The following is a 25,392-nucleotide window of genomic DNA, read 5'->3' as shown; positions in this document are numbered from 1 at the left end:
CTTGTGGTTACAGTACACAGGAGTTAAGACAGAGGTCATCAGAGGGAAAACCAGAAAACAACTTTCCCAATAAAATATGATTCAGTTTCACCCAAATCACTGATAGTTGGTGCTTTGTGTGATGTGCTGTCAAAGCGTTGGCACCCCTCTGTACGGACACTTTTTCGGATCTGGGGTCGGGGTTGGACGCGGGCCTGCAAAGTGAATTGGATGGATCAGAGGTGAAATTTGTGTCAGGGGCAACATTTTTCAAGTGTTCCTCCGCCTCCAGGGAGAGCCGTTTGGAGTCATTTGGTTCCTATTTGTATTGACATTTTTTTGGATCTAGGGTTAAAGGAAAACTACCGTTTTTTACAACCTGGACCTTATTTCTAGCAAAATATATGGTCATTTACTCACCCAGATAACTTTGGTGTCATTTGGCGTCGTTCGGACGAAATTAGATCCAGCGTAGCGCCGATATATCCATATAATGCGAGTGATGGGGCACCGACACACAGCCTCTATATAACACATTATCTGCCACGAAACTAGTTCATTTCACTAATATTTTGTCATGATACGCTAGTGCTATTCCCCTCTGAGTCTGGGCTCGTCTGTTATCAACATCTGGGGTCAAACTAGCAGTAGCAGCTACAGGTAAACAAGCCGGCTGTCGTGGGTGCGCGCGCAGCTCAGAGACGACATCCTCCAGGTCAGAGGTAGTAGATCAACCTACAGACCCCGGATGTTGACAATAGACGAGCCCGGACTCAGAGGGGAATAGCACTAGCATATCGTAACAAAATATTGGTGAAATGAACTAGTTTCGTGGCAGATAATGCTCATAGAGGCTGCGCTTCGGTGCCCCGTCACTCGCATTATATGGATATATCGGCGCTACACTGGATCTAATTTCGTCCGAACAACTTCAAATGACACCAAAGTTATCTGGGTGAGTAAATGACCATATATTTTGCTAGAAATAAGGTCCAGGTTGTAAAAAACGGTAGTTATCCTCTAAGGTTTGGTTAGAGGCAGGCTTGCAAAGTGAATGGGATGGATCACAGGTGAAATTTGAGGCAACATTTTTTCAATTGTTCCTCCATTTACAACAAGAAATGAGAAACAATGGCTAAGCAGTTTGCCAGCTGATGATGGAGCTTAAGATTTGCCTGAACATCTCCAAAATCATGTCCACCTCTAAAATATGCCGGCTTTGCACACACACACCAAACCCAGCTGACTCTGGCCTAATAAAAGTAATCTCAGTAACGAGGTTAATGAGACCATCGTGGAGCTGTTGTAATGCGTACATTTACAGTGTTTGTGCTAAGCTAGGCTGACAACATCCAGGACGTGCCACTTTACTGACCACACAGTGATAAAACTGACCTGGATCTTCTCATTTGATTCCCAGCAAGATGGCAAAAAGGCACCAACAGTGTCGGAATATTATTATATGGGCACCAGTCTCAGTCTATCCACTGATGAGAATGACACCAGAGGATAAATCACAATGAATAAGATTCAAAAGGTCAGGTCAGGAAGTTTAGTATCAAACCTAATGATGACACCCAGCGAGACGGAAATAAGTTCTGTCAAACGGGATCACCCTGCAGCCAGTAATCAAGATAGCAGAAGCTGGAAACCAAAGCTTTCTCTTTAAAGCAGCTTGAAACTCTGAAGAAAAGGAGGCCGACGTGTGATGCATTATTGAGCAAAGTGCGCACGATTCTTCTTAACTTTGAGATACAAGAGCTGTGGCTTTCAAGAGTTGGAGCTGTCTGAGTTTAAAGCACTGTGAAGACTTTTTATGTCACCCTGTCCTGTACTTTGATGCTAACCGAGACCCTGACCGGTTGTGCTGATTCACAGCTATTAAGCGATACAGGATGAATGGAAACATTCACAACACTGTCTCTTTATCTTATACAATCACTCAAATAAATACAGTACATTAATCTGCACCAGATGGGAACAGAGACTCTGCCTCCATCTGTCCTTGTCATTAGCCTGTTGAGCTAATTACACATTGTGAACAACATGAATACAGCACAATGATACACGGAGGTGACGCCATAGCCTGGTAATTTTAACCAGTGCGGCTCAAACCAACCCCGCTTTACTTCTCACTGTTGTTGTGTGAAGCTCAAATCAGTATCATCATCCGTGAGACTGACTGATACGGCTTCAGTCAGATGCCGCATCCTTAGACAACTGGTATGATATCATTTATGAAATATTTATAATGGCAAGAAACCTTTTCAATGAGGCTTTAGGAAATTTGATTTGAGGAAATTTGGAAGAAAGATCTCCCCAAAACGTCTTATTTTGTTTGAATGTTTATTCTTTAAATCTTTTTATTTGTATTCATCGATCTAAAATGCAAAACATCCATGTTCTATGTGTTTTTTCATTTCTTCATTGCGAAAGCTGAAAAAAAAGGTTCACTCTGTAAAAGTATATAAATAAAGATGATTGTGTTACCGTTGCTATGATGTGAAACCAAATAAAGGGAAAAAATGCCACAATTAAAAACCCTGTTGCAGTGTCAGGATGCTTGCTTGCTCTTTGATTGTGTTTCTCTTTCAGCAATGCTTCCTGCTCCCTCTTCTCTGCAACTCATTAAAAATACAGCAGTTATAGCTTTCGTACACAAGGTGCCTGCAGCCATAATCCTAGAACACGTCGTCATGATGGATAACCTGTCGGAGGCGGACCGGCATCTGTTCTCAATCAGAAGAAGCAATGACAGACTCCTGTTAGCTCAAATTAAAGTAATAAAAACTGCAAAACAACAGTGTGGTTATAATGCGAGGGTGTTGTTTCTCTCTGTCTGTTTATGCTGCTGCTGCTGTGACTGTTAGAGCAGTGAGATTTATGATACAGGTGGATTATGTTAGGAGCAGCTAGAAGAGCACACCAGGGAAACCGGATCTGTTTAAATTTTCCGAAAACCTCCCTTTCTCTTTTGTTTCTGGCAAAACTCCAGATTGAGGAGATGAAGGAAGTCGGATAGGGAACTCATGACGCAGGAAGTTCAAAAGTTCAAATGTGGGCGTGGAAGGGGAAACAAACATCAGACATATTCAGCACCGGGCAACAACATTCAAATCACATGAGCTGTCAGTGTCACATGGGTGGTTTAGGTGTAGTAGGCAGCAGATTTATCTTTGTTACTGGGATGAGGCGCTCATATTTTCAGGAAATGGGGAAGAAAGTTTATTGATCAATATGGCGATAGGTGCAAGAATTGTTCTCAGTGTACTTAAACACAGTGCAATGGACGACCCCACAGGAAAGAGACCAACTCAGACACAGGCAAATAACAGAAACGGCTAAACAAGCATAGATACATTTACAGTATTATATACAGACACTATTCTCAAACTGTGTGGTATGCAAGCTCCCTCTAGTGGTACTTGGAGGAATCACTGATTTAAAATAAGTGACTTCACTGTAATATTTTAGATTCAGCCTGCTACTTACATTCATGCATGTGTCATCCAAGATTAGTTAACTGTGATCTCAAGATGGTAAGCAGAGGTAAAATGAACGGCTCAAAAACACTATAAACGTGGCTCCAAACAGGGACTATCAGGACGAGAAGTGCAGAGGTGGAGGAGAACATTTGGAGCAGTGTTTCGAAATAAAAATCTGTGTAATCAAAGGATATTTTAATCAGGGGGTTAATGAAAACCATGTATCCTGTGTGAGAAAAATCATGTTAAAAATGTGTGAAAGGACATATTATCAATCATATATTAACAATCATGTGCCTGTGTGTCCAACATTGGATACGTGTAGTAGAAAAACACAAGCACTGCTCAAACACAACCTCAAGTTTCTGATGCTTGTACATCTCTAACTGCGGGTACAGTCGTGGAACAAATCACTGCCTGCCTTTCAAAAGCCAGAGGCTGATGAGAGCTCTGTAAAACTGAAATGACAGAAAGGGAGCAGTCAGATACATAAACAAAAAGAACAGAAGATAGGCAGAGAGAGAGCTTTTCAACAATGCTGCTTAATAAATCGAGGAGGCAGATCAAGGCTGGCTCTGCTATCTTGATGAACCTGCGCTGTAGCGAGCCTGCTCGGGACAATAACGCGTTATCTCTCAAGAGTCTCCAATAAGTCATGTTTTGTTCCCGGCCTCTCATTTCCTTTTAGCTCTCTTTTATTGTGTTTTGCCATGGTTGTTTGGAGGTGACTTACTGCTCAGTGTGGTATGATGAGTCTGAGAGGAAGGTTGAAACATTTATAAACCAATAAAAGCTTCACAGTTTTCCAGTAAGTGTTCTTTGAATACCTGAAATGAAGACAAGCAGTAAGTTGTAGTAGTAATCAGAGCTGGTTGTAGAAACAAAACACTCTTTTAAAACCAGCCGTATTTCTGGGTCAAAATCAATGGCCTGTGTGTCGGCTTTAGGGGGTTCAGTTGGCAGATAAGGAATATATTATTCATAATTGTGTTTTATGTGTTTTTGTGTGTATAATCTAACTATAAAGCAAGAAATCTGTCTGTATGTATGTCCTTAGCATTCCCCAAGAACCAGTTTTGTCACACACATAAGGAGAAACTCCACTGATTTTCAGCTGAACATGCACACACTACAGTATTTTTAACAAAAATGGCACATCACACACTAGAGATGAGGATATCATACCAGAGGTAGCAAAGCACTTGATGGCAAAGCAGACATAAACAAAAATGAGATAAGCGTGGTGCCACAACGAGGCTAACGTTAGCTACTACAGCACAAGGGCTAGAATGTTTACTGTTACTATCGGCAGTATAAATGTTAGCTAAATACATGTCTGCAAAACCACAGATGAGATAAAAGTGAACGTCTCTTTATGTTGCTCATTTACCTTTGTTTAGATTAATTTTCCTATTTCTCTCTCATCATGATGCTGTGACCACTTGGTCAAGGTGAGACACAGAGTCAGAGTCTGCCATGTTGCAGCAAGTTAAGTCTTTGACTTTGGGGATGTCGAAAACCCCCCAGTCTCCATAAAAACACTTATTTCTCCTAGACAGAAAAAGACAAGCCTTTTTCTCTCCTCTGTGTCTCCCTGCCTCACATAAAGGCTCGCACACCTGTTCCCTTTGATGGAAAATGTGTGACTGTGTTGGGTATTGTGACTCAAAATGTTTGCTCCCTCTGGTTTACTGTCAGAAAATGTTATTTAGCTGCAGTAAAGCAGTTGTTAATGTGATACTGAATGACAGAGTTGAACTTTGTGTTCACTTGTCCCTTGTTTGTGTTATTGTATCCTGTTAAATACTTTACTACAGCTGCCGGGACAGGATGTTCTGTTCTTTTGTTATCTGACCAACACACAACTGAATGAATGCCACCCAACTGTCTTTAATCATTCATTAAAATGATTGCACGCGACGACCGGACTGCCACAGCAAGACGAGCAGAGGCGGACAGTGTTTATAACATTGATGCTTGGTGCTTTTAGTGTGAAGATGCCGACCACATTATCATCACCATCTTCTTGCTTCTGTTTACATTCAACCCAACAGAAATGCAAGAGATGCTCTTCGTGTTTACATGTATTTGTTTATAAATAACTGGAGATATGTTCTGTGCATTGAAGGAGTTTATGAACTTTCATTTAGTTAAGCAAGCCTGTGTTGTATGACCTTAAAATGACCTTGTACCTCATTAAGAAACAGGAACACAGGATAAGAAGCAGACAGTATATGCAAGGTCACAAGATCTTCATCAGTGTGGTTCTTTTCAATTTTCAGTTTAGGTGATTCACTGCCATTTAATTTAAATTGAGGCTTTTATTATTTCCTGTTTGTGGTTGTAAAATTTCTCTCTATTCTCAAACTTGATAAAAAGGATAAAAATAAAATACGTAATAATTCCTGCTAGCGCAACATCAAGACTTCATAATGTTCTCTCAGTGTACAGTAATAGCTGTGCATCCGGTTGTGATCGGTTTTAATCTTTTAATACATTAAATATGAAATCATCAATCAAACACTAAAAACATTCATAAACTATTATTTACGATTAACTGGCAGTTGAGATGTCATGATTTATGCGTTCATATGTTTTCTCTAACATGTTATTTGTATCTAATACTTCGCTTTAGTCTGTGTGGCATCACATCTCAGGTGTGTTTTGAAAAACTCCTGGATCTTCGTCCACGCGTGCACTTCAGCTGCTGCGTGGGATCTGGGCTCACCCCCCCACAGGACTGGTTTACCCACAAGCCCATGAACACAGGAGGGGCAGTAGGGCCCATGAGGTGGCTCCAGGTAATGTCCTGCTCCAGGGTAAGACACGCTCTCATAGTTGTCCTTTCCATTACGCTTCAGTCTCTCCACCATCAGGTCCATGTAACCCTTACTGTCCCAGTTGAGGTCGTCCTCTGAAGCCACGAAGAGGAAATGTCCCTTGGCTCGTTCGATGGGGATCAGGCTGCCCTTGTTCTCCTCTTCAAGAGGATTGTCAACAATATTCTTAATAAGAAGGGATCCTGACTCAGTGAGAATCGACTTGCTGCTGTCATACATTAATGCAGAGTGGATTTGGCTTTCCTTATAGTAGAGAGGGAAAGCTGTATTGGAGCAGCAGCCATTGATCCACACTGTGGCCTCAACACCTGGCAGGTAAGAGGCCACTGACAGAGCAAGATCTCCACTCTTAGAAAGGGATATTACACCAACTCCTGCGCTGCCCACCTGTTGAAGAACATGTGAATTAAAAGCAGCAAAATAAAACTACAATTATTGGCTGATTTTGCAGGGAAACATGAATGGAACTGTGCACAGAACAATCAATATATTTCTGCCTTAAGAGCCACCAGTGATGGTGTGAACAATAACTGCACCCTTCAAAGAACTCACCTTATCTTGTTTTTTTAAAAACTCTATTGCTTCCTCAAAATAATCCAGATGGACCACTTTGATGTTCTTCGGCATGTCATCATGGCCGTACAGCGCTATAGTCAGAACCACAAATCCTCGACTGGCCAGCAGAGAGGCCCTTTTCTCTGACAAACCTCCACCAAAAGTCCATAGATCCAACACAGCAGGGAATGGACCTTCACCTGGACCAGGCGACACAAGAGAACACAAAATGACACACATTTTTATGGCATCAAAATTCATTTATAATAGAATCATTTAAAGCATGACAGCGACAATGGCCAACCTGGGGGAGTAAACAGAGCTCCTCGAATATTTCCCTCTTTCACAGTGAGCCGACTGACTCCATCGCCAATAAGACACCTCTCGTTGGCTGACTCCCCCAGCATCGTGCCCTCTCCCTCTTCCTCGTGCACAGAGAACTTCACCACGTGGGGATTTAGTGAATTCAGCTTTTTAAACTTTGTGTGCAATTTGTCTGCCCTCATGGACCACAGCAGACCCATGGCTTCAACCCCAACATAGCTCCCGCCGAGTGAGGGGTCTCGGTCCAAATTAATCTCCCCATTACCATCAGCCCTGTATGTAGCCGAGGAGCTGAACACCACTCCCTTCTCGTCTTTCGAGGTGGCTCTCATGGTGACCACCTGTCTCGACCTCAGCCCGGCCACCTTCACCTGAACAGGCTCATCAAACAAGCACCTGGCACTCGGCAGCACCCTCAGTCTGACTTGGGAGGACATCTCTTCTGAAAATGAAGATCCTTTCTGCTTTGCTCTGTAAGAAGGTAAAGCACATCAGATTAGACGTCATTATAGGGTAGACTTGGTGTGTCTTTTTCTGAACGTTATTCCCCAATCTATGTAGGGCGAATTAATGCCATTAATGCTTCAAGGCCACAGATGACATCTTTGGTCATTTCTCTGTAAAGCTTTAAGGTATCAAGCTTTAACCTTAAATCTGAAGGAGAAATTAGCTGTGCGTGGTGCCTCACATGCATGGCTGCCTTGGCTCTATACTCTCTTGTACCGTCTCCTTTCTGTTTATTCTTCGCACTGAACTTGTACCCCACTGCAGCCCCGTATATACAGTTTTCCACCCTGCTTCAATGAAGAAGGTAATATTAGAGTTTTTACTTCACTACATATTTTTGACAGATGCTATTTGCACCAGGGGTAAATTAGCCAGTGTGGCCATTTACACCTGGGTGTAGGTAACCAAACCAAGTAGTAATAAGTCAGCCAAGTTTAAAAATTATACAGTGAATGCTGACTTTTGGCTACAGGTAAATAGCTGAATAGTTACAGTTTGACTATTCTCACCAGGTTGCAAATAGAAATGTAATACGCTTACGAAGTTCTCTGTTGAAGATTAAACTAGTTGTTCCCAACCTCGAAGAGTGCAGTGGTGAGGTGAGCCAGAAGAGGTGTGATTTAACCTCTCTATCGAAGTAATACACTTGCAAGTAGGGATGTTAATGACAATCACTAATCAATTAATCGTTGTTAAGCATTTAACCGATTAAAAATGTATTAACCGACAATCAGAGATGAGCACAAATACATCAAAACAGTATCCTGTTACTCATTACAAATGCTTTATTAAATATATCTAAGTAAATATAGATTACTGATTATGAGATTTTAAGAATTTAAACACAAGTTATGTCTTTAATTCATAAAATATAATGTCATTTTGTTATCATTCAAGTAACCTGGTGTTTATTGTATCTGTTCTTGTAGCTCTTAATGTAACCATGTCTGATTTTTGCATTAAACATCGATTCAACATCGATCAAGTAGAAGAAGTACATCGACATTAGTGTACTTACTACATAAAGTTGACTTGGGAAACATACTTGAGCTGAATACTATATACGCTGTAACAAATGACGACTGCTTTTTCTCATAACTTTAACTTTCTATCCAATAATTATGACTTTAGTCTCATAATTATTCCCTTTTCTCACAATTTCGACTATTATATTAATCTCATAATTATGATTCACCATGGGATTTTGTTTTGTTTTCTAATCAAGGGCAACCTTTAATCTTTTTATTGTCTTTAGCTGGCGGAAATGGTCTTCCATACCCTTCCCTTTCAAAATAAAACACAGAAAAACTAACAGCCTAACGCTTTCTCTCCTTCACTCCCCAGAAAAATAAGTAATTTTTTAAACTATAATGAATATACATGTAGTTAATATTAAACTAAACCATTTAACAGGTGGACATCACGGATTTAATTGGGTCTGTTGGGAGGTGTTGACAGCCTGATCAAAGGTCGTAACTCTCGTTTCCTACAGTTCTGCATTGAACAAAACATCTATATAATATTGACGACATGCAAAGTAGCCACCGTTATATATAAATAAATAAATAAATACATACATACAACTTGTATGGATTTGTGTACTGCGTCTTTAAAGACAAAGCTACCAGAGCTAAGCTAGCTAAGAAAGTTGAATTTCTTAGTAAAGTTTGATGTTGAAGCGCTGAACAAAATAAAAGCTCAGAGCCAAACCGTTACAGACACGGCTCTCGGGAACACCTGTAATTCGGCAGTTTCAGGTTATTAGTCACAAGACTAACATGTTTTTCTAAATCTGGACTCAAATCAAACTACTTGCCTGAGATCACAGGAACTGGTCACCTGCATCGCTCGAGACGCAGACACGACACGGTTGAAACGTCGCTCAACTTCACGGCAAAAGGCTGTTTATCAAGTCCAACAACACAAAAAAATGACTTTTTTATACAGCTAAGAAGGAGTGAGTGTTGCAGCAGTAAAGAGGTAGACCACTGGAGAGTAGACGACACCAGGTACCGGCAGCAGGGAGCCGAGCCAAGGAGCTGCCGTTAAGTCAGACAGTTCAGCAGCCTTCAGTCTGGACAGGAAGTCACACAAACACACATCCGGTATAATTAACAGCTCCATGGTTAGATCACACACATTTATCTTTTTTTCTTCTTTTTTTTACACAGTCTTCAGTTGTAAGCCCAACTACCTTCACCTGAACAGGCTCGTCAAACAAACACCTGGCACATGGCAGCAGCATCAGTTTGACAGCAGGACATCTGGTCTGAAGATCCTCCATCCTGTGACAGTCAGCAGGACAGTGACTTGTTTTAAAGCTGCAGCCTTCAGGGCTGGAAGATGAAGCCAGTGCATTGAATGAAAGTGATGCAGTGAAGTGAAGCTGAGCAAAGTTCAGTTCTTATCAAATGATTAAATCATATTGTATTTCTGAGCCACAGATGAGAAAGAAAGAAATTCACAGGATTTACTCTTTTAGGCAAGTGGGCAGGGCTGGTTAGTAATGGATTACATTTGTCAAGGAGTGTATTTTCAATTACATCTTAAAAATATGGCAATTTTAAAATCTTTTTTTTTTTTTTCATGAATATGAATACAAAGTAAATTACTCCTCTCAGATTGCCAGTTTTGTTAATGTTGATTTAATTAATATTAGTGTTTTAATGATGATCATTTTTATTCCTTTGTATTTACATTGAAACCTGAAGATGAACATATTCACTAAGTGCTCCTCTGGCATTATTACAAGAGCAACTACTTGAACATGTGGCCCTTGATTGACAGTAGCAACAAAAACTAACTTTAATTTAAAGTAATCCAAAAGTATTCAGACTACTTTTTTTGTAATCGAATGGTAACCAGTATACACTGTATTATAGGGGGTCAATTAATTACTGACCAGGCCGATTATTTGATTCAATATTCAGCATTTTTCTGATTATCAGAAATTAGTGGCGCTTTTTTGTTTAGTTTTTTTGCTGATCAAAATAAAAAAATGCTATACTTTGGCTCTGATGCAGAATGCATTCTGCTAAGTAACTACTAACTACTAAGTTATCAAATAAATATAGTGGACTAAGTATAAAGTAGCAGAAAATGGAAATACTCAAGTAAAGTTCAAGTACATCAAAATTGTACTTAAGTACATGTACTTTATTTTTGTATTTTTTTTTTAGTTCCATTCCTGGTACTTTGTTACTTCCCTCCTCTGGTAAGCAGTCGTCCCAGTAGAAAATCCCCAGACTCCGTTTAAAAATCACTCAATTTTGTGTGTTGTTGAGTTTGGAGAAGCTTTATAAACTTTGTGAAATGCTGTCTGCAACAAATTCTTGACAATTTTTGTGGTCTTGTAAATCCGGCAAACTTTATACATGATATTTCTTTGCTGTCTAAAAATACAGTCTGTCCGTTTTTTCCAAGCGATGTACGTGTTTATTTGTGTATGGAGGGGAGGTAAGATGCTTGTTAAGACGCATGTTAATGCCAGATGTGAAATGACCGACACAGAGCTGTCTGCTTGTGGTCTGATCATTTAGGACAGATGTTAATATACGGTCTGAATTCCCTTTAAATGTATGAAGCAGGAGACAAAGAATGACACGTGGTTTGAGTTGAGCATTATTGTGATTTAATTCACTATGTCTTATATCACAAAGAAAGTCTTTAAAAATGCAGACTAGAATTTCTGTATATAAACTGTACACAAAAAGCAAGGCACTATACATTCAGATTCATCAAGCGGCTGCTTCTCAAACCTTTAAATTACAACTCGTACATCTCTGCTCTCAGTGAGTCAGAGTCACTTCAGCAGTTTCAAACGAGATCGAGCAACATGAGTTCCCTACGTGGCCTGACAGCATCCAGACACTGTAGACAAAAAAAAACAAGTTTCCTCACAACATCTGACGTGACAGGATTTGTTTTTACATAGATACAAAGTCACAGACGCACCTACACACACATGTAAACATATAAACATTACACACACACACACACATACAAACATTATATACAATCGCACACACACATACACAACCATAGCATGGCACTCTGACACCAAGCGTCCTAGTGTGCACATTGTCTTCAAGTCCATGAGCGGTGACTTTGCAAACACCAAGTACGAACCAAAGCGAGGTGTTTTCACCTTCTCTTAACCGACTGAGTTTAATTTAATTATGTAATGACAAAGTTGAAAGGTAAAACATGACTATAAGCAAGGCGAGTGCATCTCCAGTCTCATCCTTCATGTTTGTTTTCTTAAGATTCAGACATTTTGAATTTCTCTCCCAGTGTCCTCGCATGTTACCACAAAAACAAGGTTTGTGTTGTATTTCCCGTCTTCGTCTCAACCGTCCACTTTTTATCCGCTTCGCGTACCATCTTTGATTAAAAACTTCCTTAAAACAGTCCTTTGGCCTTCTTTAAATTCACTTGCTTCCACCCTGGTAAACTTTCGTATTCCTCTCTATTCATGTCCAAAGCTTTCTGCAAACAAAGAAGAGATAAACACAGTTCATTATTCAGGACGATGATGACACAGGGGATTCAACAGGGTCTTGGCTGATGTTTCTCCTGTATCTTAAGATAAAGACCAAAAAGACACAGTAATGCAATTTTAAGACCTCAGTGATGCTGTCATTTTTCAAATTTTCATGTTAACCAGCCTTTAAAACGTGCCTGAACACTTTATCTTGTTGATAAGTTCTTCTACACCAGGAAAGTCAAAAAATATTATCTGTTGAAGGTCTGAGGAATGAGTCACTGTAAAGAGAGTGATGATCACAGGTTCTGGTTCTGTCTCAGATGTCAACGCTAAAATGAAGTTTCAGAGTCAATATTTTCATATTAAAGTGCGTCATAAGTGTTTTAATAATAAAAAAAAGAAGCAATATGTTGAACATCTTGGACTCATCTGGTTCATGTTTTTATACCTGTTAAAAGAAAATTCAGGTATTTTTTTAACCTGGGCCCTATGTTTACATGTTTTTGAGTGTAACTAATAGGTACAAAAAGCGCTAATGTTTGGAAAACAAAGGTGAGGACTCAAATGCAGACACAACAAAGGCAGGCAGGTTGAAAAACAGAAAGTGAGCAGGCAGGCAAATTAAATGACAAACCAATGAAGCACTGGGAACACAGGACTGACGTGGGGTAAAAAGAAGGAAAACAAACTATCTGCCAAAGAGTGAGGGGAAAACAGGCTAAATACACGGCAATGATTAACAAATGAAACACAGATGTAAACAGAAAAAGGGTGGAAAAGAGACAAAGACATGAAGTGGAAAGACAAAACATGACACATGAGGATATGACTACAAAAGAAAAACGGGAAACAACTAAACAAAAAACCCAAACCAAAGGTGTTTGTTTTGGTACTGACAGGCAAACTAATTGTTATTCTAAGTGTCTGACATCATAAAAAGACAGATCTTTTCGTTAAAAAGTTGAATGTTCTTCATTTCACCAGAGACGGGTGCTACGTCGCTCATGCCAAATCCACCCGAGTTAATTTAGAAAAACAGTCATTTTTATAATTGTTTTACTGTATTTTACAGTTTGATTGAAATAAGATCTTAATCCACCCATGCAGGTTAGATGTGAAAATAATCCTGCTCTACATGCTACGTGCTCCTCCTCATGATATTTTTACCTTTTCATCTACTGTAACTCGATGAATTTGGGGTTAATTTCGACCAAAGCTGATTGAACAGAGACGATTCTGGTGATTTTAATTTTGCTTCTGTTGAGTTTGAATTCAGTATTTTTTGTACAATGATAAAATGTGTAATTGTGTAATATAGCTGCTTTTTCTGGTTGAACAAAAAGGTCTATCTTAATAGGGATCCTTTCTGTAATGTTGTCAGACACTTTACTTCCCAAACTTCTTGTACCTGGTAGTCATTTACACCCAAATATGTAAACTGTAACAATGTGTCTTGTGCTCAGTGGGTTGTTACTGTGGCCCAAAACCTCAGCAAACCGATTCTATCTTTCAAGGACAGCTAAATTGTTTCAGTGTTTTCATGCCACCATTTTGTGCTCCACAGACAGACAGTGAGTCAGACTGCAGTGTAGCTGATGGTGAATCATAAGTGCATTTATTAAAACTGAGAGGAAAGAGTCTCAGGTGGAAGGTGTGTGTGTGCATGTGTGTGTGTGAAGAGTAGCAGCAGCAGCAGCAGCAGCAGCAGAGAGAGGTGTTGAGTAGAGACACCTTTTTAAAGAGGAGAGGAGAGGAACAAGGGCTGCACAATTACACGTCTCGTTTATCACAGAAGTGTAAATTTGAGTGTTTAATCACCTAATTTACACTCTTAGCTGTTCGTATGAAGGAAATGTGTTAAAAGCTGTGGAATCCCAGGTTATCGCTGAGGGTTATAGGGAAGCCCATTCCTGCTAGAAAAAAAGAAATTAAAAAATAAAACTAAAAAAAATAAATAATCCCCCCTTCTTTGGCCTTATGCGTCTTTTGTTTATGAGTTTATCTGGTTGTTTCTTCATTAGTAACTGAGTAGCTGATAGTAATTGTTCCATTTGTACACTTTGTTTTACAATTATGGTTACAGACTCTCTCTTCACACCCCTAGACTTGTATTTTGAGGGAATTATATATTTGCCAAAAAAAGAGACAAAACACGCAGCAAACAAAGTTAAAGATAGATTTGATTGCTTGTATTTGTCTTTCAAATTTTGCTGGATATCGCGATAAAATCGTGAATTCATTTGGCCTCAATAATCATGTAGGATAAAATCTGATATCGTGACTGCCCTAACTGAATATAAAATGTCAGAAAACACAAAAAAAAATCCTCAGTTTAGTAACTCTAAAAAAGTCTCTGTTTTGTTGTAAAACAGAGATAAGCAGCAAATCCTCACATTGGAGAGGGTGTAAACAAACAAAAATCATCAAAACAGATGCTAATAATTTTGTGACAAATGAAAATAGTAGGAGTCTATGAGACATTATGTGAATAAGTATGACTTTCTGCATCGTATACATGCACGCAATCATATAAACACTTGTCATTTTGACTCTAAAGCTAACACTGCCCTGCTAATAACAACTCTTTTCTTCCTAGCAGGAATGGGGTGTACGTTTGGTTCATGTGTCACTCTATATTTGTTGTCTCCTGTGTAAAGAAGCCGCAGTGCTAAATCCTCTGTGACTGCAGCTGATATGCAGGACTACAGTAAGTAATCGGGTTGATATCTTCAGACGTAATCGTGCAGCCGAGCGCATATACTTTCCTCCACAACCGGCACCACAAGAGTGACAGAGAGTTTTCATAAAGAGAAAAAGAGTGCTAACATGCCCGGGAGAAGGAGAGAGTCGCCAAATGCTGATGAGTCACATGAGAAGCTCTTCTTACCTGAATCCACCTACAACTTTGGCTGTAAAGCGAGAGTTAGATGGAGTTAGGATGGATGAAATGAATGAGGTGTTGCAGTAATCCAGCAGAGACTCAGAGGAAAAATCCACCTTTGAATAGTCGTGTTAAATGTCTTGTAGTGGATTCTTCCTTTTAAAAATAATGATGGGTGACTGGCTTAAATAATTAACCCTTGACCAACAAACTCGTCCACATCTCCCTGATCACTGTGCTCTAATTTGTCTTGAGTAATAAAACATTACAATTTCTTTGGCAATATAATATATGAGGATAATAATGACAACAACATTTCAGGAGTGCAATGAAATAAAACACCAATACACAGTAAATTAAAATTGGGAAATCAGGTTTTGTGCTGTAGCGTTTGTGTGTTTAATAACCTCAAAGTCCTGGTCGGACAGGTAGATCTCCAGACGGAGCGGGTCGACTCCCTCTGGGAGTGGACGGGCCTGCAGCTGAGCCAGAGGGAAGGTGTTCTGACAGAGCCGGGCCAACACGTCCTCCACCAGGATGATCTGGTTACACACCTCCGCCTCCTGCAGCCACAACACAGGACACTGCATGATGTCCTTTACACTGACAGCAGGAATTTGGACGATTAGTTTTAGAGAAGATGTGTGAAGTAAAGAAAGAGGCTGTGTGTGTATATATTCTGTGTAATATATGTGTTTTATCAGTATTTGGAAGCTCAGGCTTTTGGCTTTAAGAATACTGTATGTAGAAAAGTCATAAACTTGATGAAGAAATCAGTCTCTATATGTGAGTAGAATCCTGACTGCTCACTGACATCATGATTATATAATACAAATGAGAGTGTGCTTGGTGAAGAGTTAATGTGCTGACCCTCTCGGTGATCTCAGCCACGTCCTCTCTGTGTTCCCAGCTCGGAAACATGTTGGTGAAAGTGAGCGGCTCCAGACCAGCGTGGATCAGATATGACTTCTGAGGCTTCTTCTCGTTCTTCTCTGCAGGAGAAAATTATCTAAATAATTCTCAACTTAAGTTATGAAAATTACTGGTAGTTTGAGGCAGTTACTTTCCGAAAAGAAAAGGAGAATCTTTTTCATGTGAAAGAAGATTTGTATGATCCTATTGGTGCTCTGTCAAAGATACTGTAATAAAGGGCTGAATGGCTTTAAAACAGGCAGTTATTTTTGTTTGCTTGGCACAAAAAGAGGAATAAATAACATCAAAACAAAATAAACACACAAAAAAATAAATGTGTCATCGGTATTGGCCTGACAGTATCGGTGCATCCCTAATATTGTTATAAAATATTAATAATATATTAGAGCAGCTATCATCATACACATCACCCTAACCTTTGCAGTACTGCAGCACGGTCTCCATGGCACACTTCCTGTCTGCATCCCAGCGGATTCGAGCCGAGCCGGTGCTCTCGCTGTCCTGAGGCCACCAGCCTTGCCACAGGTAAACCTCATGGAAGTTATCCACCAGGAACAACGCTGTCAGAGAGAGAAAACAGTAAATCATTAAATCATAACTGAATGCATCAGGATAATTCAAGCACTTCATCATGGCGTATTTATTGCAGTAACTTCGTCCTCATGCCTCACCAGGTTGTGGTGCGTTGTACAGGTCTTCCTGCAGGAAGGGCAGAGAGCTGACCAGGTCTGGAGCTCTGGACGGGTGGAAGAACTCGCCCGCCACAAACTCTCCGGATGTGCTGCTCAGCTGGAAAAGCCGTGGGGTGAAGTTGAATTTACCTGGATCTAAAAAATAAAATAAAAAACCAACATGTAATGAGATAAATTGGTTTAGTCTTACACCTTGGTTTGGCGCTGTGTATTAAAATTCAAGAATTTACTGAATCAAAAACTGTCGGCTAACAAAACTTGAGCCTGAGTCTTGGTCTTGTTTCTTCATTTTTGTATGAAACATTGTAAGATTATGAGATGTGTCTGCGTAATGTATCATATGTCTGACTAAGAGACAGGGAGTATATGTATCACTAAGTAACTAAAGTACATGGATATAGACTTTACCTTGCAGCATACAGTCGTAGGCCTTTCTGTCTTTTCTCCCCAGAGCCTCCCAGAAGCCTGGAGGCTCTACTCCCTCATCACACTCGTGGATGGTCACCTTACTGCTGCTGTGAAGACCGGCCTCCAGTGGACACCTGAGAGAAATCAGAGGAAAACAAACCAGTTTTTAATTGGTGTTGATTTACTGAAAGTGATCTGACATTATCCGGATAAAAACTCACTGTTCTTTGATTTTGCGTGCGGCTGTGTTTCCAACACTGCGTGTGTGTAGCTGCGTCTTGCAGCCGTGCCACAGGTACATGATGGCCTTGTTGATGTTGAGCAGGATCATGGAGGCTCTGGAGCGCAGGCTGCTGCAGTGACACGCCACCTCCAGCAGGTGGCCCTCCACTGGCACCTCACCCCGCACACAGTACAGACGCCACTCACCTGGACACAGACCATATGGTCATAGAGTTGTCAATAAAGATTCAGTTATCGCTCAGTATTCCAGAAAATACACATACATGACATACGTAAAACTCAACAAAAGATAATAGTAACAATGGTGACTCATTATGTCCTTTACCTTCATATCAGTAAAGCTTTTATAACAGTTGGTATGATTTTATTTAAATGGTAATTTCCATTTAGAGATCATTTTTAAGTCATTTAACTGTCAAGATAATGCAAAATAAAGACCATGGCATATCGAACTTGGCTGAATCATTGCCAAAATTATTGTATTTTGTTTTGCATTTCTAAATTGACTCTAGAAACAAAGGTTTTAAGGTGGTAAGCTCCAGAAGTTTATGTTTTATAATGGTTTTTAGTCTTTGACTGCTACTTTAATTTAAAAATATGCAGGAAAAAAAGGAACTGTAGGCAGATTTTGGCTGTGGCTGGCTGACCCAATCTACTCAACCACCCACTCTGGCATACAAGCAAATATAATTTCACTATTCTGTTTGTTTCTGTTATTCTGTTGTGAAATACGATTGTTTTGGTGAAATAGTAAATAATCTGCGTCATTAAGGCATTGAAAAACCCCTGTGCCTTGTAGAATCAGGAATGTCGACAAATTAATAACTAGAATGAAAAGCAGAAATGTTGAAATGTTTACTCTGAGTGTTCTCCTCCTCCTCCTCCCTCTTGCCAGCGTGGAGGATCATCCCTCCGTTGAAGCACTGTAGGAAACATGGAGGCTCCTTTCCTTGCTGCACCTGAACCTAAACAATGTAGACACAGAGTGAAGGTGTATAGAATAAGTATAAAAAAAGGTATTTGTTAGTTCACACATTCAGTACTTAATATGAAGGTTATTGTGTTATAGTGGGAGTCTGGTATGTAAGAGTGAACATCAAACTTTTTTGTGGCTGTTTTCACGCCACATTTCCCTTTCTGTTAGATACATTTGTAGTTTCTGTGGATTATTTGGCCTCATCTCCTGTGTACCTGAGCCCCTCTTTCTTCGTCCAGTTCCACCGTCATCAGCGCTGACGTCCCCTTCTCGCTGACGGTAGAGTGTCGACCCTGCCAGAAGAAGTAGCAGCACTTCTCCTTCCCCGGCCCGGTGCTCCTCACCTCAGGGTTCTGCCTACGACCAACTGGGACACACAGACCCAACGCTACATGAACATTTTTATTGTAGCAGACCCTGATTTCTTCTCCCTTTACAAAATGAACCAGCATCATATACTTTTTACTGTGTGTGGGTTAATATGTGGTTGCGATTCTGCGATGTCATTCTCAAACTTATAATCAATTTTTTAGCTGTCACTAATTGACGCCTTTGATTTTTTTCAATTCTCCCGTCACCTTTACATCTGTGTGTTGCCTGTCCTTGTTTATTTTTTCACAGCTGGCAACTTTTGTTTTATTCTTTGGTGTTCAGTAAGAAAGATTACCAAACTTAGTCCACTATAACTTATTTCAAATTGTTAAGTGTGATACTTGAATTGCAGCTGCTGTTTTATAGAAGTTGTTATTTTGTGTGGGAGTATAAAAACCACAGTGACTAACCTGAGGTGCTGACCATGTACTTCCACTTGACCACGTAGGCGTCGCCCTCATGGAACTGGCCGATGCTCTGCCGTGGCAGACGGCTGTAGTCAAACTCCAGGATGTGCCAGACGTCCACTGACACTGTGCTGATCTCCTGAGTCCTCATGTGATCCTCAGTCTCCACAGGGCCGTAGCCTCGACCGACATTTACCCCGTCCAGGATGGTGGAAATGGACGATTGGAGAACGGGCAGCATCAGGGTGGCATCATAAGGTCGGCATTCTCGCCCCGGGGCCTCCTAAGAGAAAAGAGGGGCAAAGATCACAGATAAATACACATTCACCAATTCTTGTTACTTGAGGTTAAATCAGCATCCATTTTCTTCTTTTTTTTTGTTTTCGTCCTAGTTTGTAACCAACACTTCCTGGCAACATTAACTGAGATTGAGTTTGAGCCACAGTCCAATAAATAAACAGAAGGGGAGATAGAGAAAACATATGTGTGACTTGTAACGCACCTTCTGCTCAGGTACGAGCTCGCACGAGCTTTCCTTTGGTGATGGCAACTTTGCTTCGGTCCAGTCCATGAACTTCTCCTTGAACAAGATTGTCTCATTGTGCTCTGTCAGCCTGCCGAATATTGCCCAATCAGGGCGGCCCTGGCCCTTCCTGTTAGTGAGGGCACACACACAAAGAGAACGAGAAAAGATTTCAAGATTAATTTTTATGGTTAATCAAAGATCATTACATTCTTATGTGTGTGAATGTGCATGTGTAATTATAAGGATAGCAGATTGCTATGTCTGCTTTTGTTTTTTAGATCAACTATGTCATCACTGAGGTGCAAATATGAAGGATATTGGCAATGATCACATAATCCTAAAGATAAAGACAACATAAGAGCGCTTGTGGCTTTTATCTCTTAATCTTATGAGCCCAGTTTCAGTTTTTATCCTATCTATATACATACATATAAGTAGCTGTTTTGGGGTTATGTGCTTACAAAGTCAAATGATGCGACTCACCTCCCATCACAGGACAAACGTTAGTCATGAGACAACCATTTACTTGTGGGTTAATTTTAAATTTAAGGTTCAGTGAAGTTTTAGGGAAGATCAGTGAAATGTTACTGCAAGTGATAAAACAAGTGTGTGTGTTTCCTACCTGGGTATGAGTGTGTTGCAGCCTCCAGGGTCCAGAGGGTTGACATCACAACAGGTGTAGTCAAACATCCCATTCCAAAGGTGTTTAGCGAGCTGGAAGGCCACTTTCCTCTGGGCCAGAGTCACCTCTTTACCGTGCCACACGTACACCTCACTGCCAAAGTCAAACACCAGCACCTGCAGCATGCACAGCACAACAACACAAAAAATGTGGAAGCATACTGTAGGTGAGTCAATTGTGTTTGTTTGTTTGTCGTGACTAACACTACACAGCTGATTCATTCTCAATATGCCTTTAAAAGAATATTCTAATTTTTAAAACAAGACCCAAGACTGACAAATCACAACAAACGGTATCGCACAGACCTCAACTAATAGGACCATAGAAGAAGAAAAAAGACTGTAAAACGCTTCATCATTTATATGCAAAGCAATGTAACTGCGGTGTCCTCCTAGCTCCAGTTTCCTGAACCCATTTAAATTTTCAGCAGCAGCAGCAGTGCACAGATGGATGTAGGAGGTACTTGCAGTGGCACCTGCTGTTGCTAAGCAACAAATTAAAAGCAGCTTGAAGCAAAAAAGCTCCTCTTGAAAAACTGAAATATTATAAATATTGACATTCAGAGCTTGGTGCCACAAAGAAAACGTCCACTCTCAGATACTCTAATTACATTATAGCATGATAGGAAGTTGCATATTGTGGGTGCTACAGTACATTACATTCTGGTGAACAGTGCTAGTTCAAAGCCACCACGGTTGCTTATAGTCTAAAATCATATTTATCTAATCCAGGTTAGAAACACTGACGGCACATCTTTGACATCCAAATACTCAAACAAGAAAGCAAAGGGTGTTGAGAGACTTTGTAGACCCACAGAAAGTCCCACTGACCTCCTTGGATTCAAGCAGAGAGCTGCGAGGGACCTTCCCCCACTCGTCATCATCAGGAACTAGTTTGTCATCCAGCAGTCTGAAGATACAGTTGGTTTCCACAATGGCATTCTCAAACTGCTCATCCTCCTCCGGTGGACCTGCCGCTACAGTGCAATTGGACAGACATATAATGTCAGTGTAACTGTCTGCATGCACCCTAAAGCACCCATAGAAAAGGTCCAGTGTTACCAGGATATCACTACACACACTGTAAGACAAGTCAAACATCATTCACACCTGTAATTAAAACAAGATCTTTATCCTAACTTTCACAAAATAAACAATCCAATCTTGCCTTTATGTTTAGATCTCATCACATCTCTGTCCTATAGAGCAAAACCTGTGCATAAGTAATTGCAAGTGGCGACAAATCAGCCCCAGACTCCCTGAAAAAAAGAGTTTTTTGAATTGTTGAGTTTGGAGAAACCTTATAGATATTGTGAACTGCTTTCAACGATAATTTTTTAATTATTTTCCCCTCTTTTTAATTTGGCAAATGTAACACATGAAGTTATTCTTCGTTTGTGTAAAAACTATTGTGTCAGTTGAGTGTTGCAGTACTAGAGTGTAGGCTACCCTTTGACAAGATAATTCATATGCCTTGTTAACAGCAGATCAGCTCCACAGAGTGCATGAGTCATTTCTTACTGTACATCATTAATTTCAACCTGTATTAGTTTCAATTTTACACAGTTCTGTTTCCTGTCTCAGAGTAGACATATAAGCAACAATTAGAGGTGTGTTTCAGACTTTTCACTTGCTCACTCCCTAAATTTAAACATACATTTCATGTTAGCTAAAGACAAATATCTGTATGAATGTCACATTGTGTACAGATGCCAGCACGTTGTACAAATTGCATTTACACCTACCTAAGATCTGATGTTGTCAAGCAGATGTGATCAGATTCTGATCGTGGCACTTTTAAACCATTTAACTTGCATTTTTGATTATATGAATAACATGTACTGATACAGATGTTTTATAATATCTGTTGTAGATGGGAAAGTCTGAGTATTATGGGTTCATGTCTTACGTTGATAAGCAGTCTGTCCTCCTAGGATCGTCCAGAACTGCTGGGTATCTGGACCCTGTGGGTTCACCCCTTCCTCGATGGTCTGCACTTGGCTCGCCCTGCAGCCCATGTCCTTCTTCGTCTGGATGAAGGTGGCTAAATCTATTGCCTACAGGAAAGAAACAAATATCTTTCTAAAAAATAGTGACAGAGACAATGAATAAGTCTCAATGTTGACTTTGATGTAAACAACAAGGAAATTGGACTTTTCTCAATTAATCCAGGGATGGTGAGGGTGGTGAGAAAAGGCTGAGAAGAGTCTTGGCTGAATACTGCTGGGGTTTTTTTTTTGCACAGAATCATAATACATGAGTAAACAGCACTGAACAAGGAGTCAGAGTAGAAAAACAAATGTTTATCAGAAAGTGTCTAGACGGACCTCCTTTGGGGAAATGAAAGAGCTGTAGTCTAGCCTGGAAGCATGTGTTTGATGAGGAGCACAGATGGATATTTGTGCCAGTGTGTGTTAATGTGTGTATGTTAGAGTGTGTGCGTTGGGAAAGGAAATGAGAGGCAGAATCATCAATATTACAACAGTAGCTTTGATGCTGGACATACCAAAGCTCTTGGGTATAGGACAGTTGCCAACAGTTGGCAATAATACAGGTAAAGGGCTCACCTTGGCCTTTTCAATGACGTTTGAGAACTCTCCAATCCAGACGATGCAGTGCTCTGGAGTGACCAACAGGAAACTGTCGCCGCTGTTCAGAGATGATGCTCTTGGCTCCACTAATCTGGTCTGAACATGACGACGACCTGGAGAGAAAAACGTTTTCTGCTGAGTTTCGCTCCTTTAAAGCATATTGGCTCTGTTTGATTAAAAAATTCACATGTCAAAAAACAAGAGTGTTTGTAAAGGAATAGTATGACATTTTGGGAAATACAGGTATTTTATTTTCCGGATGAGAGTGAGAAGATCTACTTTTATATCTGTACAGTAAATATGAAGCTATAACCAACAGCTGGTTAGCTGAGCTTAGCACAAAGACTAGAAACAGAGGGAAACAGCTAGCCTAGCTCAAATTTCTCTATTTCCCAAAGTATTGTATTCGATAGATTGTCAGTGGACAGTTCTGGTTAGCATAAATCCAGGTTTTAATTAAAGGTTGACATCCATCATCAGTCTCAACCCTGTGAGTAGAGAAAGTGTCAGGAAAGGATCTTCAAATGACGGCGGCGGGGGTCATGCAGGTAAATCCAATCATACAATACCGTACTGCTCAGCAGAGTCAAACAGGGTGTTTACCTTTGATCTGCATCAGCATGAGGTTCTTGTAGGGCACGGCACTGTTGTTGGACATCTGCTCAGAGATGTTGACGCTGCGCAGACTCACGCTGCTGAAGTTCTCTTTACTGGCCAGACCTGCCAGAGCAGCGTCGGAGTACTCAGAGGTTTTATTTACTGGAAAGAGAAAGAGTACACATTTTTATAAAGGCATCGAGCTATGGGGGGAAGCGAGTAGAGAAATAACATAAATGCTTCATTAGACTTCAAAGAAAGTAAATCCCTGCTGTAAACAGTGCTACAGAAGTGGGTCATGTGGGGCTGCATTCCAATTAGAGCTGTTTATCCAATAAGAGGTGGAGATTGATGTAGTTTTGTAGGCTGTAAACAACAAAGTTTCCAATTTTCGACTACAAACGACATGACAAACACACACATACTGTGCATAAACACATAAGGGTCATCCTCACACTCACTCTTCTCAGCCTTCATCCTCTTGCTCTCCAGCTGTGCCACATTCAGTCTCTCCTCGGTGTACTCGTGTCTGATGTCTTCTCTGGCCGCCAGCATCTTCAGAGGGTTTCTGGATGACTGGACATTCCTGGATGGACGCACCGAGCGCTTATGCTGCACCATGGCTGAGGTCAACCTGGAAACAAAGAGGAGCGTATGAGCACACATGCAGGTGATGAATGAAATGTACGCGTCAGGAATCATAAAAAGCTTCAATATTTTCTTACTTTGGACCCTGAGAACCGAATATGGTGTCAAAATCCTCGTGAATCTCGATCCTGGTGGGCATGCGTGGAAATTCAGCGACGCGTCTGTAGAACTTGGAGAAGATTTCATCATCCAGCTTCATCACTTCCTTCACTGCCTTCTCAGTAACTGTTATGGTGGTTTCCTGGAGGCCTGCCACTGATCAACAGCAAAAAGGAAGGAGAGAAACTAGATTAGGTCCTAATCCAATAATGAAATCAATACACAACAAGGGTAGAATAATCAGGAGAAAAACAGAATGATGATGAAGATGATGAAGGACTGCTGCATGCTAAGCAACCACCCACCAAATGAGTAGAAATGATAATTTCAAAAATTCTTTAGAGGTCTACTGTGAAGATGACACAAGAGGTTGTTTAATAAAAATAAGATTGAAGGAGCTTAAAGTCAGAAAAGAAGAGCATACCTTTGCTATTCAGACGTCCCAAGAAGCTCTCCAACTTGTCTAGTTTCTTATCAGATTCCATGTCTGGTCTGGCCTCAATTTCTGTAAATGAAATAATTCAATTAATCCAATTCACTTTTGTTGACACATTAGATCAAATTTTCTTTAACCAACTAAAAATCATCATCATGATGATGTACATCATTTGGCCTGTTTCACTATGACTGACCAATTAATAGGTTTTTAAGTTATTCATCAATATTTTATTGTGTTATTTCTGAGCTTGATTCAATAATTATCAATTTAATTTTGAACTTAATAAAAAGCTCAAAAGTGAAATAACTTTTCATTTGACTAAAGCAGCATCAAATGTGAAAATTAACTTCAATCTACTCATGTTTAAAATCCAAAACAATATACAGTGGCTGATAAAATCCTCTGGATTTCTTTAGCTGTGACAGTGATGTCACAGGAAATCTGTCTCACCCTCTTGTGGTTTGTTGACAGCAGGCGAGCTGCTCTTGAGTTTGGTGGAGACTGGTGACAGTATGGGACTGATAACTGAAGAGGAGGCTGCCAGGCCTGTGGACACAGAGACAGAAATTTACAGGAGATAGAACAAAATATCTGACGGTGTGGAGAGACAAGGAGAGATAACTGTCTGTCTGTACTAGTATATTTTCAAATGATTATTTTTATATAAATGCGATAATATATATTTTTTACAGTGGTGATTTAGTCATGTTGTATTCAAAATTA

General features: G+C 40.2%; 2 protein-coding genes across 7 annotated transcripts in view; both read right to left on the bottom strand.

Annotated features, from left to right (window-relative positions):
- Positions 1-5,939: 5,939 nt before the first annotated feature.
- LOC311266383 (acyl-coenzyme A thioesterase 5-like) lies at positions 5,940-9,945 on the bottom strand. Of its 2 annotated transcripts, none has more exons than XM_084368731.1 (5): positions 9,885-9,945; positions 9,507-9,764; positions 7,449-7,654; positions 6,857-7,059; positions 5,940-6,691 (listed from the first exon to the last, which is right to left on the bottom strand). In XM_084368731.1, exons 2-5 carry the CDS (start codon positions 9,533-9,535, stop codon positions 6,083-6,085), a joined length of 1,047 nt encoding a protein of 348 aa, XP_084224857.1. In that variant the 5' UTR covers positions 9,536-9,764; positions 9,885-9,945; the 3' UTR covers positions 5,940-6,082. The 2 variants fall into 2 exon arrangements, with proteins under 2 accessions (XP_084224857.1, XP_084224856.1); XM_084368730.1 differs by having other exon boundaries at positions 7,164-7,654; positions 9,885-9,943.
- Positions 9,946-11,298: 1,353 nt separating this feature from the next.
- svilb (supervillin b) overlaps positions 11,299-25,392 on the bottom strand; it is a 52,672-nt gene continuing 38,578 nt past the window's right edge. For all 5 annotated transcript variants that reach the window (XM_084368037.1, XM_084368035.1, XM_084368036.1 and 2 more), the window contains 20 exons: positions 25,120-25,215; positions 24,655-24,735; positions 24,209-24,386; positions 23,945-24,117; positions 23,490-23,645; positions 22,863-22,999; positions 22,205-22,352; positions 21,127-21,272; positions 20,237-20,412; positions 19,591-19,741; positions 19,092-19,371; positions 18,525-18,676; positions 18,193-18,298; positions 17,312-17,519; positions 17,091-17,224; positions 16,662-16,817; positions 16,407-16,550; positions 15,928-16,049; positions 15,465-15,620; positions 11,299-12,178 (listed from right to left, as the gene is read on the bottom strand). In XM_084368037.1, the coding sequence (XP_084224163.1) occupies positions 12,092-12,178; positions 15,465-15,620; positions 15,928-16,049; positions 16,407-16,550; positions 16,662-16,817; positions 17,091-17,224; positions 17,312-17,519; positions 18,193-18,298; positions 18,525-18,676; positions 19,092-19,371; positions 19,591-19,741; positions 20,237-20,412; positions 21,127-21,272; positions 22,205-22,352; positions 22,863-22,999; positions 23,490-23,645; positions 23,945-24,117; positions 24,209-24,386; positions 24,655-24,735; positions 25,120-25,215 (2,987 nt within the window). In that variant the 3' untranslated portion in view covers positions 11,299-12,091. The remainder of the gene's footprint in view (positions 12,179-15,464; positions 15,621-15,927; positions 16,050-16,406; positions 16,551-16,661; positions 16,818-17,090; positions 17,225-17,311; positions 17,520-18,192; positions 18,299-18,524; positions 18,677-19,091; positions 19,372-19,590; positions 19,742-20,236; positions 20,413-21,126; positions 21,273-22,204; positions 22,353-22,862; positions 23,000-23,489; positions 23,646-23,944; positions 24,118-24,208; positions 24,387-24,654; positions 24,736-25,119; positions 25,216-25,392) is intronic.

This window comes from Pagrus pagrus, assembly GCF_965226575.1.
Source record: "Pagrus pagrus genome assembly, chromosome: 12".
Classification (NCBI taxonomy): domain Eukaryota; kingdom Metazoa; phylum Chordata; class Actinopteri; order Spariformes; family Sparidae; genus Pagrus; species Pagrus pagrus.
The sequence above is the reverse complement of the archived record's forward strand: the minus strand, read 5'-3'. Positions and strand labels throughout refer to the sequence as shown.